This window comes from Erpetoichthys calabaricus, chromosome 3 (genome assembly GCF_900747795.2).
Source record: "Erpetoichthys calabaricus chromosome 3, fErpCal1.3, whole genome shotgun sequence".
NCBI classification, from domain to species: Eukaryota; Metazoa; Chordata; class Cladistia; order Polypteriformes; family Polypteridae; genus Erpetoichthys; species Erpetoichthys calabaricus.
Genome location: NC_041396.2, coordinates 227,733,402 through 227,752,176, shown reverse-complemented (window position 1 = coordinate 227,752,176; position 18,775 = coordinate 227,733,402). Strand labels below are relative to the sequence as shown.

Here is an 18,775-nt window from a genome sequence, read left to right as displayed (position 1 = left end):
GCAACACACCTTTTACACAGACATACTCTGCACCTTGTTCTGACACAGCACATCAAAACCAGAATGTTCCTATCAGTGTATATTTTACTTTTCTTAGAAAATCGATATGTTTTGTAGATGTGTTGAGTGACTGAGAAGAACAAAACATAACTCTACCGTTGTGTCATTTTTTCTAAGTATTCTGTGAAAATGCCTGTTTAAGGCATACAAATACATTAGTGGAAGTGTCTGCAGTTTAGCTGTTGTCTGCCTTGTTAATGGTCCATCATTGTTAATTATATATAGTGAAGCAATAGTGAACTTAAAATTCTTACCAGGTAAGTGAATTAAACTGAAACTAAAAAAATAAGAAAGGTAAACCAACCAAAAAGATGGACATTGATAGAAAGTGGTTAGATGGAAAGCTTATAGGCCTCCAGGACCCCTACTTCATGTTAATTTGACTTTCAGTCTGGCCTTGTGTTGTTTATATATTTGTTGTATTATGAGTTTTGGGTTTTAGTTGTAGTGCAGTTTATTGCTTAAAAAGGAATATGAGCCACAACCTTTAATATATATCGTAGTTCTATATAATGAACACTATCCTCAAGTGATCCATTATTAATACAGATACATAGCACATATCATCACATTTAGAGTTCCATAAAAAGCACTTGCACCTTCCCCTTTTCCTTTGTAATTGCAAAATTTTGACACTGAACATTTTCAGGTGTTCACCTAAAATCCAATATTAGACAAAAGGCACCCAAGTGAAGAGACAGCACATTTTTTACTTCATTTATTGAATGATCAAAGTTACCCAAAAGTGAACTAAAATTTTCCTCCTTACACAGAAATATCCATTGAAATTTGTATTGTTGTTGTTGTTGTCTAAATACAAGTGGCTTATGTGGGCAGTACTACTGTATGTCAGTCATCAATAACTACTATTGTTTTAGCATTACAATTTTAGTAAAGCACAGTAAATGCTTTATAGATTATGGTCATCACTGATTCGGGGGAATCCATGAGCCTTGCAGATAGCGTTGTTGCCCTTTCCAGACTGATAGATAGTAACCACTTTTTCTTTGATCTACTTGGGTATTTCCTTTGACACGAGCATTATGTGCCTGTTGAGCCTCTGTGTAGGGAACGTGACTCTGGTGGTAGAAGTAAAACAAGCTGCTGTAATCAAGCCTGCCTGTGGCCAGTAGAACAAAACATTTATTTTAGTAGCACATGTTCATACACTGGATGTAACCCAAAGTGCTTTACAAGATTTTAAAGAAATATTTACAAAGAAAGAAAAGCAAATTAAAATTAGGTAAGAATAACGAATAAATAGTATACAAGTAATAGATAATACAAACTTAAGATAGCTATATAATAGATAGATACTTTATTAATCCCAAGGGGAAATTCACATACTCCAGCAGCAGCATTCTGATAAAAAAAAAAAAAAATTACATTAAAGAGTAATAAAAAATGCAGGTAAAACAGACAGTAACTTTGAATAATGTTAACGTTTACCCCCCCCGGGTGAAATTGAAGAGTCACATAGTGTGGGGGAAGAACGATCTCCTCAGTCTGTCAGTGGAGCAGGACATTGATAGCAGTAATGAATCTGCTCCTCTGTCTGGAGATGACACTGTTTAGTGAATGCAGTGGATTCTCCATAATTGATGGGAGCCTGCTGAGCGCCCGTCGCTCTGCCACGGATGTCAAGCTGTCCAGCTCCATGCCTACAATAGAGCCTGCCTTCCTCACCAGTTTGTCCAGGCGTGAGGTGTCCTTCTTCTTTATGCTGCCTCCCCAGCACACCACCGCGTAGAAGAGGGCGCTCGCCACAACCGTCTGATAGAACATCTGCAGCATCTTATTGCAGATGTTGAAGGACGCCAGCCTTCTAAGGAAGTATAATAATGTATAATAGTGTCCTTATGTACAGAACTTGGTTTTAATTCTCTAAAGATCAGTCTTATGGGAAGAAAAAAAAAACATCAGATAAGTTGGAATAAAAAAACAAAATCTGCAGGGGTTCCAAGGCCAAAAAAAAATCACCTACCTCCGTAAGAATTTTTAAGGCTTTGGATTTGACGCAATGGGTCTTGTGGGAAACTGTGGTATCCACTTTGATTCAGACATTACAGGCAGCTGCACAGGACTTTGATTAGGTGGTGGTACAAAGCACGACCACAAAAAATGTAAAGAAAAGAGATTTATTGCAGATTCATTGAAAAATACGAAAAAGAATATGATGGAAAAATGCAGTCCTAGTAATCTGGTTAATGTGCAATGTAAAGTCGATTACACCTAAACTCTCTATCTCCACCAAGACTTTTAATGCTAAGGGATCAAGTTTATTTGTAATGCTCACATTATTTCCATTTTTACCAAGGTCTAAGATTTAAGTTTTTTTTCCCTAATTTATCTTGAGGAAATTACTGATTATCCATTCAGAAATGAAGTAAGACATTGGATCAAAGAGCGTAAAGGCCGTCAGATGCTTATAGATAAGTAAAGACCTGTGTCATCTGCATAACTGTGGTACTTCACCTTATGTTTTGAGATGATCTGGCCTAATGGGAGCGTCTAGATTGAAAATAACAGAGGGCTCAGAGTAGATCTCTGAACTACAATCACCACAGCAGATAAAAATTTTCTACCTGTTAAATAAGATTGAAACCAATGTAATACACTGTCAGAGAGACCCACCCATTGACTAAGGCGATTTATAAGAATGCTGTGGTCTGTTGTGTCAAATGCTGCGCTCATCGCTAAAATAAGAACAGGTATATGGCCTCTGTCTGCAGTTTCTGACTTGTTCTAAAAGCTGACTGCAACTTACAAAGAACAGAATATTTATATAGTCATTTAATTGTTCAAAAACTGCTTTTTACTAGAATGTTACTTTAAAAAGCCTAGATTATTTTTCTTCAACAGGATTTATCAAATCAAAGTTTACAATGTCAAGCATGCTATCAATTAGCCCATCTGAGACTTCTTTAAAAAAGCTTGTTGATATTCAATCAAAGATACACAAGTGGAGGGTTTAAATTGAGAAATTATTCTACGGAGCTCAGGTTTGCGTGAAGAATTTAATTTGCTAAAATGTGCATGCTGGGGTTCAACAGAATTAACTTTGGAGGGATGTATTATATTACATCTAATATTGTTTTTTTATGCTTAAAAAATGTGTCAAAAGCCGCCTCACAAGTTTTGCTAGAAATTTCCAGGGAGCTTTTCATTGACTGAGCTGGATTTAGACGATGATCAATAGCTAAAAATAAAACACATTTCAAACGTTTATTCTACAAAAACGTTACAAGATAAAATAAATTTCATTACGACACAAGAAAGGGTATACAAAATAGATTTTTTTCACTGTGTTTTAAAAATGATGTCTTCAAGGCGCTGGCCATCATTAGCGATCTACTCTTTGAGACGATTTCTGAATGCTCACATGACTCGTTCGGTCATTTCAAGGGGAACAGCGGTGATTTAGTGGCAAGTAGCATCCTTGAGGGCTTCAAGGTTTTGAGGTCAGTGTGTGTGTATACCTTCTACCTGAGAGAGCCCTACAGGCGCAGGGAGATCAGCGTCCCCGGAAACATCTCCCATAAAACTTGCATTGATCTCCACGCCATATGAGCTGTTGCTCCATCTCTGTTGAAACCAGGCATCCACCACATCTGTTTCTTCCAGTCAGGCCACAAAACATTCTCAATGTAACGTTCTATAGTGATGGTAACCGTTGCTCCTCCCTCCTCAAAAAAGTAAGGGCCTGCAATGCCAAATTCTGCAGCAGCGCACCAAACTGTAATACACTCACTCTGCAGGGGTCTCTGATGGAGTTCAAGAGGGTTGGTTTCAGCCCAATAGCAAAAGTTTTGCTTATTTATGCAACCATTCAAAAGGAAATGTGCCTCATTGCTGCACATGATGATGGTATGAATGGTTTGCAGAATGTTCGTGTACAACTCTCTACGGCTCTCCCAGTGAGTTCCTGCACTACCATCATTTTGTATGGATGGAAATTAAGGTCCTCATGTAAAATTCTCCTCAAAGATGTGTTGGAAATGCCTAAGGCAGAAGCATATTTGCACGCCGAAAGTCTAGGAGACTGCAGAATTGCTGCCCTTACAGCTTGGATATTTTCAGGTGTGCGTACAGTCCGAGGATGCCCTGGAGATTTCCTGTTCAATATTTTACCCGTTTGACTAAATTTAGCCACCCACAGAAGAATTGTTTTCCGATTTGGGATGTCACTGTTAAGAGGAATTCTGAAGTGTGTTTGGACGGTGTGTTGCGTAGTGATGATGGATTTGTTGTTTTTGAAGAATGCTTCAACAGCAAAAGCACGGTGCGCACCAGACCAAGGCATGTTGCTGACTGAAAACTACAAGGCATCACCTATCAAAGGACCCCCCTCCCCAACCCACTCGACTCCCTCTACCTCGTGCAATAACCTTGAGAAATGTGGTACTTTCCTGCATAGCAATGCCTTAGTATTGGAAGATTCTTTCTTTCTTTCTTTTCAGGGGCTATTATGCCAACTGCAGCTCTCACCTTAGAGTTAAAGTAGAGCTAGAATATCCCAAATTCTGCTGATTATTCAGGATATTAACAAACCTAGATCCTGCAGAAAATGATGTTTTATAACAATATGCTGGTTTTTGCTTCTAGTTACCAGTATTTCTAGTCAAATTAAATGCAGATCAAGACACCGATATATCCAAGCCGTGCCTTCCGTTAACTTTTTGTCATTTTGAAATTAATACATTTTAGTTTAATTATAATTTAATTGGGATATGCGACTTGGCTGTGGTAACCTTGTGTTAACTATTGGAAATGTAATAACTGATTTTGGCTGAAGACCTCAAAATATTGAATGCAAAAATTTGTGCCGTACTCCATGCCAATGTTATGTATTGTATTTGTAGGTGCATTTGCATATTGTTGTTATTGTTGCCGTCATGTCTGTCTGTTCACCTGAAACAACTCTTCTCCCAGTGGATGAGTTTCATTGAAATTTGGTACAGTTATTCTTCAAAGCTAAGCAAAGTATGTTGAGAAATTTCCCATAAAGGTTCGCCCACTTTCTTCTCTAATAAGGCAATTGTGTAAAAGAATCTGTCTTTTGTGAATGCTGTGAAAATTATGGTGGTCCAACATAATGTGAACTAATTGTGGATCAGCTTACCATTGCCGAGCATTAAAGAAACAAAGAAATAAGGCATTAACAACACACTAAATTTAAAATTAAATCCTAAGGTATTTGCAAGTTGAGTTTCTCAGTCCAGAAACTTCTTTTTCAAAATATGCATGCTTGTTGTTAGTTCCACTTGTCTCTCAAAAATTGTTAACTATCGTGCCACTGGTTTGAAAAATGCAATCCATTTCATTAGACATTCATAGCTGAGTGCATACCATGGCTGTCCACTGGAAAGAAAAATGCATGTGCTTTACTAAACAAGGTCCTAATAATGGTGTACTGCAGATATTGACCGATATTCAGATCTCTTACCATTACAGATATAAGCAATACATCTTGAAAGTCTAGTACAATTAAGGAATTCATAACTTTGCAGCTTTTTGTGTTAATATGTTAAAGGACAAAATTTTTAATGTGCTGTGCTATCCTACACAAATTTAAGTTAAACATATATAATGTAGGGATGGTGGTTAGTGCTGAAGGAAATGGAGGAAAATTATCTGCTGTTTTCCTTGCTAACATGCATTTCATTTACATTTTTTAAACATGTTGGTTTCAAATATTTTTACTGTATATATGAAACTGTTATATACAACAAATTATCCTGACTTCATTTTTCATAGGTAATCAGTTACTGGTAGGAATAGAATTACAGAAATAGTCACCTAACTGTCCACCTGTTAAATAAATTACTCAAGCATTTATTTTTCATTTACATTAATGTCTTTTATATTTGTCTTTATGCTAAATTGAGATAAGAGAGATCTCATATACATTTAGAATTAGGAGACATGTATGTGTGTACGTGTGTGTGTGTGTGCGTGCATGCAAACACACATTTGTTTAAAAGTACACTTGCCAGTAAAATAGCCTAGAAAACGATTTTCTAAAGAGAGTGAGAGCCGTAAGTCTGCTGTGTCCTGCCTGGAGTGCCAGGAGCAGTCTGTCAGGCAGAGCTCTTCTGAGAAACGGGGTGAACTGGCCCTTGCCTACGTTCTTGTGTTCAAGCTATGGAATGTCATCCCAACTGGAGTTGAGATCAGCCGTTCCCCTGAAGTTTCATCTACCTGTGGCCCTCTACTGGAATTAGAGGGTTCAAATGGTTGATGTGTAAATTCCGTATAGTAAGTACTAAAGCACAAACATTATGTTAAGCACCTTGCAATATGCATGTGCAGTGAATCCTGAATTACTTGATTTATTCCCAACTAATATTTGAATGCCACATTTTGTTAATCTGTTTTGATATAAAATGATAAATACATTCTATTCAGATCCTAAAATTTGGTTTCCTTGTAGACTGCAGAATTTTAAGGACTGAAGGATTTTATTTCAGGAACTTTATAACATAAAATCACATGGAATACAAAACATATCAAAAGGCATATGTCAGAGTATTACCAAATAAAATGAGATGTAAATATATCAAATAAATGAATAAAAACACCTAAGCAAAATTAAAAACTTGCTTGAGTAACAAAAGAGTTAGGCCCTGATCTGAACACGTTTATATGCTGCAGGTGCCTAAAGTTGATTGGGTGTGAGTTCCAAAGCTTAGGAGCACAAGAGCTGAAGTCCCAAAGGTTTTGTTCCTGTGTTTTGCAACAAAAAAGATGGAAATGAGCAAAGAGCTCTGTTTGACACATAATGATTTATCAAACTGTAGAAATACCTTAAAGGTTAAACACAAAAGTTTAAAATGTGTATGTTTTTATATTAAGAACACATCTTGCAACATGTTAAAAGGGCAAGTGGTTGAAATCTGTACCTTTGGAAAGATTATACTGTATATTATACTGTATATAGATTGCTTTGGCAGACCACTATAAATAGCATTACAGTAATCTAAGCAAGAAAGGATAAAAACCATTACAGTTATCCCTTGCGATCTGCAGGGGCTTGGGGTGCAGGATCCTGCAAATGTGAGAATCTGCAAATCTGCCCACCTCCTAATGCTGTGCTGTTGATCACAAGCCTTACCAATAACATTAGTCAATTACTTAACAAGTTGTAAACAGTACAGTTATAAATATAACACCAAAGAAGTAAAACGAGATGTAATCACTGCACCGTATACCATATGGTACTGCTACAGTGACAATGGAGTCTCCCTCTCCACTGATGTAGCTGCAGCAAAGGCTTCATGGATTTTATGCTTTTTTTTTCTTTGTATACCTTACTGTTGACTTAAAGGAATAATCCACCCAAAAATGATATTTTTTTAAATGTTACTTAACCCATGTAGTTTGTAGTGGTGGGTGAGAAAAATGTTTAATCTCATGAATTTATAGAGAAAGTACATCTTGAATATTCAAACTTAATGGCTCCCAGCAGTGATTAATTCTGGACAACAGCAAACAATATGAAAAACATCATTGGAAAAAAGGAAAAAAACTCTCATAACTTGTGTTGCATATTCCACGTGTCTGGTATTAATTTGTATGGTCAAAATATGCAAACTGTGTACTTTTTTTTCCCGCTATAATATTAACAGTTACATCTGAGAAAGGCGGCGTTCATAGAAAACAGGAAAGATGTCATTTGCGAAATGCTGAGAGTATAACAAAATAAGCAAAAGTGTCCTTGTTTCCCCATGGGATTAATAAAGTTTATCTAAACTAGTATAACCTAATTTATTGAATGCCATATAAAGTTAGATATCATTGGCATAAGTATGGAATTGTAAACCTGCATTATGAATAATATTCACAAAAATAAGTATATCTCTCTATTATATAAAAAAAAATCCTGTGACGTGACAAGACTTTTTGGAAGATTTTTTCAAGTCCTGCGAGACTTTGGCCATGAGATTTTTTCAAGTCACGCCTTTGGTACTCTCACCTCTAATTCGTGTGAATGCTTTTGTCAGTCACAGTTACTGCTCTCTCAGCTCTTATAAATTTTTACGTTTTCTTCACTTTAAGTTCCCAATTAAAGAAGTCGTATTATGTCCAAATCTTATTGAAGAACTTCATCACGAAGGGTTATCAACAGAAGAAATGAGTACACGGGCAATCCTAGCACCGAAAAAACGATGAAATCAAACGAATTAACACCAAAAATGTTGATCGGTTACATGGCAAATTGGTTAAATTCGTATGAACAGACTATGCTGAAACAGTTGGTGGTGATCGTGCGGAACATTAAAACATCAACATACAATATCCCAAAGAATATCTACAACCGTTAACACCATCTGGTCTTCCACCACACGAATTACTGTAGAAAGAAGGATGTATCAAGAAAGGTAATGTAGTACATCTTCAGGGGATAACATTAGACAACAAAGGAGATCTTGATATGCCATTCGTATTAAAACATTAACACTTTCCCATTAGAATAGATTTTGCAAAGACAATTGATAAATCTCTGAGCCAAACATTCGAAAAAGTTGTTTTATTTAATAGAGAGAAAGAAACAAAATTCAATCACGGGCAGTTATACGTTGTGTTGTCACGATGAAAGTCCAAACACAGAATCAAAATTCAATGTGATATTGATGAAAATTTAATTTAAAAAATTGTTTTTACTGAGGTTTTACAGTAAAAGTATAAGTAAAAAGTATGTGCATGTTAATTTCAAAGCCAAACAGAATGGAATTGTATTACTTAACGAATAACTCTTAACGCAACATGAAACATAATTTTCTTTCAAATGATTACGTTTTACAATTTTTTAATATGGTTAATCGCTGTAATGTAAAATAGTTCTATTATGCATATGTAACAATTACCATTAAAATAAAAATCTGTTTAAATTGTACATCCACATCCCCATACGTGAGCAGCAGAACCACAAAGAGGCCCCAGGGTTTGGCGAGCGAAGCGAGCAGGGGGCAAAGCCCCCTAGTATAGAAGAAATAAAATGGCCTAATGATGAGCCTTGAAGGTATGCCATTTCAAAAAGTTATAGTTGCAAATCTAGAATTATTCAGAGCAGTGTAGGTATCTCATATTCCTACACAAGATGCCAAGCAATGTAGTAAAATCTGTTAATTACCAGTGTCAAATGAAACTGAATGGTCCAATAAAACCAAACAGAAGATGATCCAGTATCAGAGTTCGACAGCAGATCATTCAGTACTTGCAGCCAAGTGGTTTCAGTGCTGTGAGTTTTTTGAAATCCAGAGTGAAGTTTCTCAGAAATGGTTGGCCTGTAATGCTGTAGTTCACTTACAAAATATTTTTCCGAAGTGTTACATTGGAAAGTAAGCCGAGAGACTGGGTGATAATTAGCAAAAATAAATAAATGTAACAAGGCCTAGTCGAGCAGCAGACAGCAGCTGCTGTGTCATAGTGGTGTACAGTAACTATCTGGAAGCTGCTTTTTAGTTAAGTAAAAAACATTTGTTGAATTTAATGCTTTATTTTTATAAGATTTTCAACATCTCATTTATATGCAAAAATGTCTCATTCATTTTTAAAGCAAAATAGGAGAGACATGATTCAAAGGACTAGGACACCTAATACATTACAACCTATTCTAGCAAAATGAACACATTGTGAAATGTTTTGCATAATTTTCTGCCTTTTGCTTTATTTCAAATCTGGAACACCAGCTTCATTTCAAACGAAACATAAAGCTTGGAAGCTTAGGAAACTCAGTGTTCGCTACAGAATTTTTAACATCTTTAAACAAATTACAGTAGTTGGCTTTTTATTTTCATTGGTTTGTAAGCTAATGTATACACACTCTTTGCTCCCCTTAGCATGGCCGTTATGGTATTCCAGAATCTCTGGTTCAGAGGTATGCTGAAGATCTTGGATATCCGCTGAAAGACGTGGCGTCAAACATGGACCAAGTTCGCATGAAACTGCTGCGTAAACAACACCGAATGGCAGTAAGCACCTGTTTCCTTCTCAAGTTTGGCTCAACTGTAAACGGGTATAAAAAAATGTGGGATTACTTCCTAAGTGCAAAAGTTCCTCTTCTTTAAACTTTTTAACCACACTCCAGTTCAGGACTGACACCAGAGAATCCGTTCTTTTGCTTCAGTCTACAAGTCCCCCTAGTGATGGCGGGGGTCACTAGAAGAGTGAACAACCTGCCATAGTGACCCCTACACCAGCATATCATGCCAACTAGCCAGTAATGCGATAGTGTGGTCAGCATCCCCAGTATGTCCCTCATCTTTAGTTTTTCCTGAATTTCCCTGCTGTGATAAATGTAAAATTGACTAACAAATGCAATTTCCTTACAGTAGCATATGCATAAACATTTAACTCCCAAGCCTCCACCAAGGCTGCTTTGTTTCCCCTTTCACTTCTTAAACTCCAGTGTCTTTGGTGGTGTCACTTCACAGTCTGCAGCATTACAGAACAGAACTACTGCCTCAGGTCAGCTCCCGAGTCATACATAGGCCTGCTCTTGGCCAAAATGCCAACTTGAAGTGTATCACATTTCTTCTTCTTCTTTCGGCTGCTCCCGTTAGGGGTCATCACAATGGATCATCTTGTTCCATATCTTTCTGCCCTCTGCATCTTGTTCTGTTACACCTATCACCTGCATGTCCTCTCTCACCACATCCATAAACCTTCTCTTAGGCCTTCCTCTTTTCCTCTTCCCTGGCAGCTCTATCCTTAGCATCTTTCTCCCAATATACCCAGCATCTCTCCTCTGCACATGTCTAAACCAACGCAATCTCGCCTCTCTGACTTTGTCTCCCAACCGTCCAACCTGAGCAGACCCTCTAATGTACTCATTTCTAATCCTATCCATCCTCGTCACATGCAGTGCAAATCTTAGCATCTTTAACTCTGCTACCTCCAGCTCTGTCTCCTGCTTTCTGGTCAGTGCCACCGTCTCCAACCCATATAACATAGCTGGTCTCACTACTGTCCTGTAGACCTTCCCTTTCACTCTTGCTAATACCCGTGTCCAGCCTGGTTGTATTGAAACCACAAGTGTAATTTCAGATATGTACTTACAAATATAGCAATAAAGAAGAAGCCCAGGTGATGGAATAGGGATGCAAAGATTCTTTAAAGTTGTCAGAAAACAATTTGTTATGTTTGAAATTTGTAGTGTTAAAGTGTTTCTACAGGGCATGCTGGGCTCATTTACTTTCTTTCACTTATCTGAATCTCCTCAGTCTAATCTCTCTCTTTCTTTTTTTTTTTAGATCCCTTTTGGAGGTCTCACTGAAATGTGCCGAAAACCTTTGTCGCCAGGACACATCGACACAGTCAATGACTGGCTGGTCTCCGCTGGTCTGCCTATGTATAATAAGTTGTTAGTGGCCGCAGGCTATGACACGCTGAACAAAATCACAGTTCTGTCAGAGACTCATTTGCAAGAGGCTGGCATCAAGGATAAGCGCCATATAAGCAGACTGTTAACAGCCGCCAAATTGGTAAACCTTGATGAAGCTCCGTCTCACTAGCAAAGATGGGGACTTTTTCTTTCAGTTGAATTTGAATTTATTAAATTTGTCATGTATTCCTGTTGCCAAGAATTCAAACGGGAGGCCTTGTGAGGACTGTTACTTTTTTAAAATTGCAAAAAGGGGTTTCCGTCAAGATGGGTCAAGTCAGATGGAAATTTGAAAAACTGCCTATGATGATATTGCACAAAATTTGCAGTTTAGAAAAATAGCTAACAATTAAGTGCTTGGTTGGGTGTCATCTGCTGGATGCAGATGAATAAAACCAATTAAAAAATGTCTGATAGGCCAGTGCGAAGCTGTCTTTCATTCCTGGTTTCCACAGGTAGAGATTACAGAAGGGAGGGTATGAACGAAGTAGGACTCGCAGTTCTGTCTCTCTGTCTGTCTGCCTGCCTGCTCTTTTAACATTGTCTTGATCTCTGTCATTTTCTTTTGCCTTACCAACAGCTATGTAAAGATATTTTTTATCCGTATATATTGTTCTATCCAGCTAATTCAGGTTCCAGTTGCATGTGTCTGAGGTCCTGCGATGTACTGTACCTCTTTTAACTTTTTAACATGGAGTCGGTCATAGCGACGTTTCAAGTTTTGGCAAATTCTAACAACTAATTCAGCTCATTAGTTTCTGCCAAAAGCCCAAGCCAGCTTATTTAATTTAGACAGAAATATGTTGTCATGGTGTTAAGCCAAACTGCATTATAGACAAACACAAATGTTTAATGAACTGGATTTTTAGTGTTTTATTGTCTTGTCTTTTTTCACTATTTTAACCTTGTGGAAACATCTAAACTTGAAATAACCACAGAAAGCCAAACCTTCTTAATATGGACTGTTCTTGTTGCCAAGTCTGAATCTGCTCTCGTCCCACAGATGGGGATAGTTTTTAGAGCAGGTGAAGTAAATATTTAGGTGGTGGATGCCACCTGATCATATCCCAGCTTCCTTGTAACATGTCCCATGTTGTATTATGTCATGTCTCTGTATGCAGACTCAAATGTAAATCCAGGTTTGGAGAAAAACCACAAACGTTACCTTAAGGGGACTGCCTTTGCCTGTGCTACACATTCCATGTTCTCTCCATCCGCCTTAATGGGTCACTGTCAAGCAAGCGGACTCCACTTCTCTCTCTCGGCTCCTTCCAAACACAAGTCCGTCTGAAGAAGAATCCAAAAATCTCGACATACAGGAAAGCGAGCTGTGACTTGAGGAGAGGTGTTAATGGAGCAGAAGTAAATCCACTACGCTGAAAACACCAACTTTTATTGAGTAATTCTGTATGCAGGCTTTTGAAAATCAGGTCTTCAGATTGCTTGCTGGTTTCCATGAAAAAGTTTTGTGTTAAAAGACCGCTTGACGTTTGGTTTCCTACCTGGAAGTCTTCCGAGTGAATTGGCAAAGCAGACCAGCCTTCACTTCTCCCAAGTCTGTGCACAGTCTTACTAATTTGTGACTTCCAAATCATGTAGGTGACCTGTCAATTAAAATTTCTGGAGAAATTTATATAAAAACTAACAAATGTTGCACATTCTGTATATGAAATTGATATTTAAATAACTTATTTTTGGCCATTTTCTTTTTCATATCCAATGTAATTAGCTGTACAATACTAGTGAAAATGCGCTGCTGCAGAATTGCTTTAGCCAGTGGAAAGCTACCATATGAAATGTAAAATATACCTGTGTAAAAATTATTTTATGCTGTTTTCGGCCTTCAAATTATTGTTCATAAAGATTTTTCCTGTGTATTGAAACTGAACAAATGTCTATTGGTCATTCTGACATAATAAATTTTCTTTGGCATCAATGTGAGGTTGACTGCTGCTGTTGATTCATATGACTGTCAGGATCTCGTCTCGTTTTAGCCCTCTTTCAAGAAACATCAAGTAAAATGTGGTCATGGAAGTCCTGAAGGTCTCTGTGCTGACACATTTAGGAGGATCAGAACTTTTCTGTGTGTTTGATGACTCAGATAAGGTCGGTGAGCCTGTTTAGAGCTGTAATGACGCGTTTCCTATCAAAGACAGAAATTATTTCTTGTGCAGTGATTTGTTTTTCTAAAAATTTCTATTAAGTAAAGCTAAGTGGACTCATCCATTCTGGTAGTTAATTTCGACTTTATCATTTGACTTTAGCATGTTAACTTCAACTTGCGTTGTGTAGTTAATTCCGATTTTAACATGGTGTCCTCTTTGGAGGAAACAAAGCAGCCAGGGGATTGTTGTCTGTATTGTATACCCACAGAGAGGCTTTCAGACTTATTGACTAACTTAATCCAGGCAGCGGTATCGGACCCAAACTGAAATTTGCCCAAAGCAGTAAAGAGATTTCCCCGTTCTTGTTCTGCGTCTAGATCTACTCGAACGACTGAGGAAGTATACAGTACACGCAACAAGCAGCATCCACTTGACATTAAAAATTTTGTTTGTTCGTGTGATTAGTAATGGGAGTGCATCCTCCGTTCTTTTCACTACAACTTAGGTCAGTGCTTTGACATCACAATTCAGTAGTGAGATTGTTCTGTATCATGCACATTCCAAAGGGTCTTTATTTTTCTTTAGATGGTGGCTGTCTAGACAGGGGAATGTAGTGTGATGTGGCAGCTCAGGTGGTACACGAGCTTCTATTGGTGAGGCCTGTTGTATGTTCAGTGTAAAAAAAGTAGGGTTGTGTGGTGTACCAGTATAAGAAAACCCAAATTTTGATATGGTACAGTACCAACATTTCAGTAATTTTCAGCCCTTTAAGTAAATGGTAGTTTTCTAGGACCTCACCACCTAAATGTAGTTCTATTCATGACCCAACACCCTCTAACTTCTGGCTCTTTGACAGTCTGGAGACTCCAAGAGGGACTCACTCCTTGTATTAATGTTGAGTGTGACAATGATTGTGCTGCGCACCAGGGAGTTAATAGGTTGTGAGGTGGGAGAAGTTGTCCATTTTTTTTGCTGTGGTATTGTTTTGGTACTGGCACCTGGTATCAATACCAAAGTCAAAATTTGTGTAGCAGAAAATCCGCTTTGCTTCCAGGCTGTGGTCATGTTTACTGTTAATTGAAGTCCGTTTGGGAATTGGCGACAGTACCCAACATGCTTAATCTGATTTAGCAGTGCAGGTGGTGGAGCCCATCAGGCACAACGAAGAGCCCACCCTGAGCAGGGTGCCAGTCCATTACACATGGGGACATTAAGTGCAGGGCCAGCTGAGAAATGGCAGTTAACCCAGCGTGCAAAGAGAAAGAGGAACTGTGAGGCAGTAGCGTTACCTCCTGTACCACCCCATGTCAACTTACTAAGGGTGAGCCCGGAGACTTGCCTGGATTATTGGGTTACAACTGAAAAGGGAAAGCAAAACTTGAAAGTAAAGAGAGTGAGGGCAGCAGACATAATAAAAAGGAAGTGAAAAAATAAACATCATGGAGGTGATGAACAAATCTGAACTGATGGTGTACACATTAAGTTACAGATTTAAAGGCATGCACTATGCTGTTGGCACCCAGGATACCTCAGATATAAGAAGATGACCATGTGGGCGTTTAGTAAAGCAATTTGAGCTGAGTGTTTAATGACTAGAAGTTAACTATTATAACATGTTAAACAAGGTGGCATGCAGAGGGGCTGCAGACAAGAAAGCAAAGGAATTTAACTGCATAATCACGGGTGTACTTGTGAGAATGGTGTGGCTGTACAAGACCCAGAAAACTGAGTTGTGAGCTGACTGTGTGTGAAGACCACAAGAAGAAAAGACAAAGTGGAGGCAATGTGGGGACATCAGCTGACAGGCCAAAACTTCAAAAATCCAGGAATGCATTTTTTTCATATGAAATTTGAGAAATGTTTGTGGGAGCAACTTAGAAAAAGAGGAAAACAAGCCATTTCCCCTGAGCTATCCTAACGAGAGGAAGGAAAAAAGAGCTGAAATCAGACTCACTGGAGAGCCAAGGAGGACAACAGCGGGCTAACTTTGGAAGGTTTAGTGTAAACTGAAAGAAATCCGACTGCTGCTCACCGTGAACATTAGGTAGTAAGCAGATGGCTTGGGCGTTTTAAAAATCTGATTGGCATTTACAGTATTTTACACACTTTATGAAACCAAGCATAGCCAGACAGAAAGGAAGGCCCTGCTTTCTCATTTGCTCTCATTTTTACCACAACTCTGACACTGAACATTCGAGTTTCACTTCCCATATTTGCCCCCGCAGTCTGTTTCATTGAGTAACCAGCAGTGTAGCAGAAAGAATACACATCTCTGAACTGAACAGCTGAGATGAGGGGCGCTATATGAGGCAAAAACTGATGCGACTGGTTAAGGCCTGCATACATAGTGGTGGGCCACAATTGTCCTTATGAAATACTACCGGCTACAAACTTAAATGTGCTTATTAGGACTGTTAACCTCCGTTAAGAGTACAGGCTTTGTGTATGGAAAAACTAAACAATTCATAATTTACTTGGTCGTCTGTGGATACTGCAGCCAGCTGCTTTTGAGATGAAACATAGAAATGATCCTGACAGTTCATGGAGGTGAATAAATGAATACAATACCACAATTGTGATCCATCAACATGGGTAGTCAATTCTGCTTCCAATCGAGGAGAGCATTTTGGCCGGAATTATAGCAGGAGTCACAGCACCTGCCCCCCGCCTCTCATATGGAGGCCCCACATACACCCTGAAGAGACCCTCCCATCTCCCAACTGGCATGATCAGCCAGCCCTTTTCTTCACTGCCATCCAAAGGAGCGAAAACCATGGACTTGTGGGATTAGAAACCACCTAAATGACTTATACTGCCAGCAAGGTCTTCCTTTTATAAATCTGTTAAAAAAAGGTGGCTGGCAAAGAAAGATTTCACTTTGAAAATGACCATATTAACTTAAATGTGCATGTTTGTTATTAAATAATGTACGGCATGTATCCATCCATTCCCCTAACTAACCCACATTCAGAGGGCCGACTGCCATTGTGATTTGTGTTGGGTATGTTGGACATACAAGGTCACTTTCTGGTTGCTGGAGTCTCCTGGCTTCCTGTTTTCTAGCAAAGTTTCACATAAAGAATTGTTTGTCACAAAGCATTCAGATCCATCACTGCTGCACTGAAGAAATATTTTGCATAATGCAGGCTATACCCATCCAGTTATCGACCACACTAAACTCCATTTTGTTTGGGTCATGGTCTGGGTGCCCAAGCATGTCCACCACAAGGCAGGAGGAAACCCAGGACAGGACCTCAAACTGCTGGCACTTTTGCATTAGCAGTAGGAACCAGAACAAGGCTGATGGCCATATCTCGAGAAGGGTGATCACCAAGATGTAAGGCATGTGATCAGAGATGAAAGTCACCTGGACATGGTGGACAGCGGACAAGAATCACAGGCTGGTAATTAAAGTGACCATCAAAACCAACCCACAAAGTCAGAGTCAAAACTCTACTCTTCCTCACGCTGTCTGGCTATAGAGTGGAGCAGAGTATATAGAGTAGCAAACATTCATGGCGCTCCATAATGGATGTCTCCATTGATTTGTCACACTAATGTTGTCACCATATCGACAGTACAAATATGGTGCAGATTGCACTATGTGTTATCTCTTCTTGGGCACAAACAGTCTCAATAATCTGTAGTTTTGGCATATATTTTGATTAGGGCATAGAATTAGGATTCTGTACTGGTTTTTGACTTTTGTTTTGCCTTCAACTCCTGATCAGCATCTTGCTCTTTGATTCTGGTGACCTGCCCATTTTTGGTCTCCCAGTTTTGACCCTCTTAGTTACTGGACCACCATCTTCATTTTGTGATGAACAGGCACAGTAATTATCAGAGACATACTGTGCCTTATAAGCGCCACCATCTTAAATAGGCTTAAAAATGTGCATAACAACCATAAACAACATGGCTGTGACAACGTAGTCACAAAACTGCTAAGATTCTAGCAGATTGCAAATTGGTACCACCAGAGTAAAGAAAAAGTGAATAAAGCAGCAGAAAAAAGCAGAAACATTCACAAACGATTGCTCACATTGGTTGTTTTTCACAAACTCTTGTGGTGGTCTTACCAGTACATTGATCAGATCACACATACACACAGTGTATCCATGTAGCTGCCAGTGTAGCACATGGAGAACATTCACAAGACGCCAGTTTGAATTGTTTTGCCCAGTTTCTTGAAGCTTTATTGATGTTCGCTTGTATGCCAACTTCTGCTGTGCATTGATGTCACAAAGTACTCGCACCTGGTGCACTAAATGTGCTAATCAGGGTCTTGTGTGTAAAAGCTCACTTACACTCATTGCTGAAAGACCAAAGGGACTCTGCTCTGTTGGGCCCTTGAGCAAGGCCCTTAACCTGCAATTGCTGAGCGCTTTGAATAGTGAGAAAAGCGCTATATAAATGCAAAGAATTATTATTATTAAAGACTGCTTCCACTCAACTGTGCCATGCCAAGTTCCGTTATAAATCTCAAAATCCACTCTGCACAAGCTTTTAGCTACTTCTGGTCACCACCTGCCAGTAACCATGCATGGTTAAAAAAAAAAAAATAAAAGCCTTCTTTGAATATTTGTCATCTAATCACCATGTACACTTAGCCATGTTCCTGAGTGGCATCTTTACTACAAGAAAATGGGAGAATTCAGAAAATGAAACTTCAGTGAATGTGAAAGTGGTTTATTACTGACTGAAGTGGAGAACCACAAAAACATTCTGTTCAAGAGAAGGGAGCAAGTGACAACAGCTGAGCCGAGATAGCAGTAGTACTGTGCCATCATTCAGGATCCAGACCATTAACAGCACACAGTGTGAATCGATGCAGGCTGTTTGCACAGTGAACTACAAGATATTAAGAACATTTTTATTAAACTGGTAAAAAAAAGGAATTTAGCCAAGTACTTGCCAATATTGCAATACTGTTTATCTTCAACATACAGCATCCAAATGACTTGGAATCGTCATTGTGTTGATTTCCCTTTTTTCTTAACCTACCTCAGATAGCAGAGGCAGTCCGTGTTTTTGCGCTATATTGTGCAGTACCAAACAAGCTATCACAATGTGGCAAATCTTTGTGGGGATGCATAACAGTGTGCTGCCTGACAAGTCCAGACCTCTCCATCAACCTTTTACTGAAGCAGTGATCCACTCTATTATTATCATTCATTTAGTGGATACCGTATCCAAGGTGACTTACAAAGCAACTTACAATATA

The 18,775-nt window shown here is 38.7% G+C and overlaps 1 protein-coding gene across 9 annotated transcripts in view; it reads left to right on the top strand.

Annotated features, from left to right (window-relative positions):
* The window catches only part of sash1a (SAM and SH3 domain containing 1a), a 928,497-nt gene extending 915,115 nt beyond the window's left edge, over window positions 1-13,382 (top strand). For all 9 annotated transcript variants that reach the window (XM_051924855.1, XM_051924854.1, XM_051924860.1 and 6 more), the window contains 2 exons: window positions 9,903-10,034; window positions 11,316-13,382. In XM_051924855.1, the coding sequence (XP_051780815.1) occupies window positions 9,903-10,034; window positions 11,316-11,576 (393 nt within the window). In that variant the 3' untranslated portion in view covers window positions 11,577-13,382. The remainder of the gene's footprint in view (window positions 1-9,902; window positions 10,035-11,315) is intronic.
* The last annotated feature ends 5,393 nt before the right edge of the window (window positions 13,383-18,775 follow it).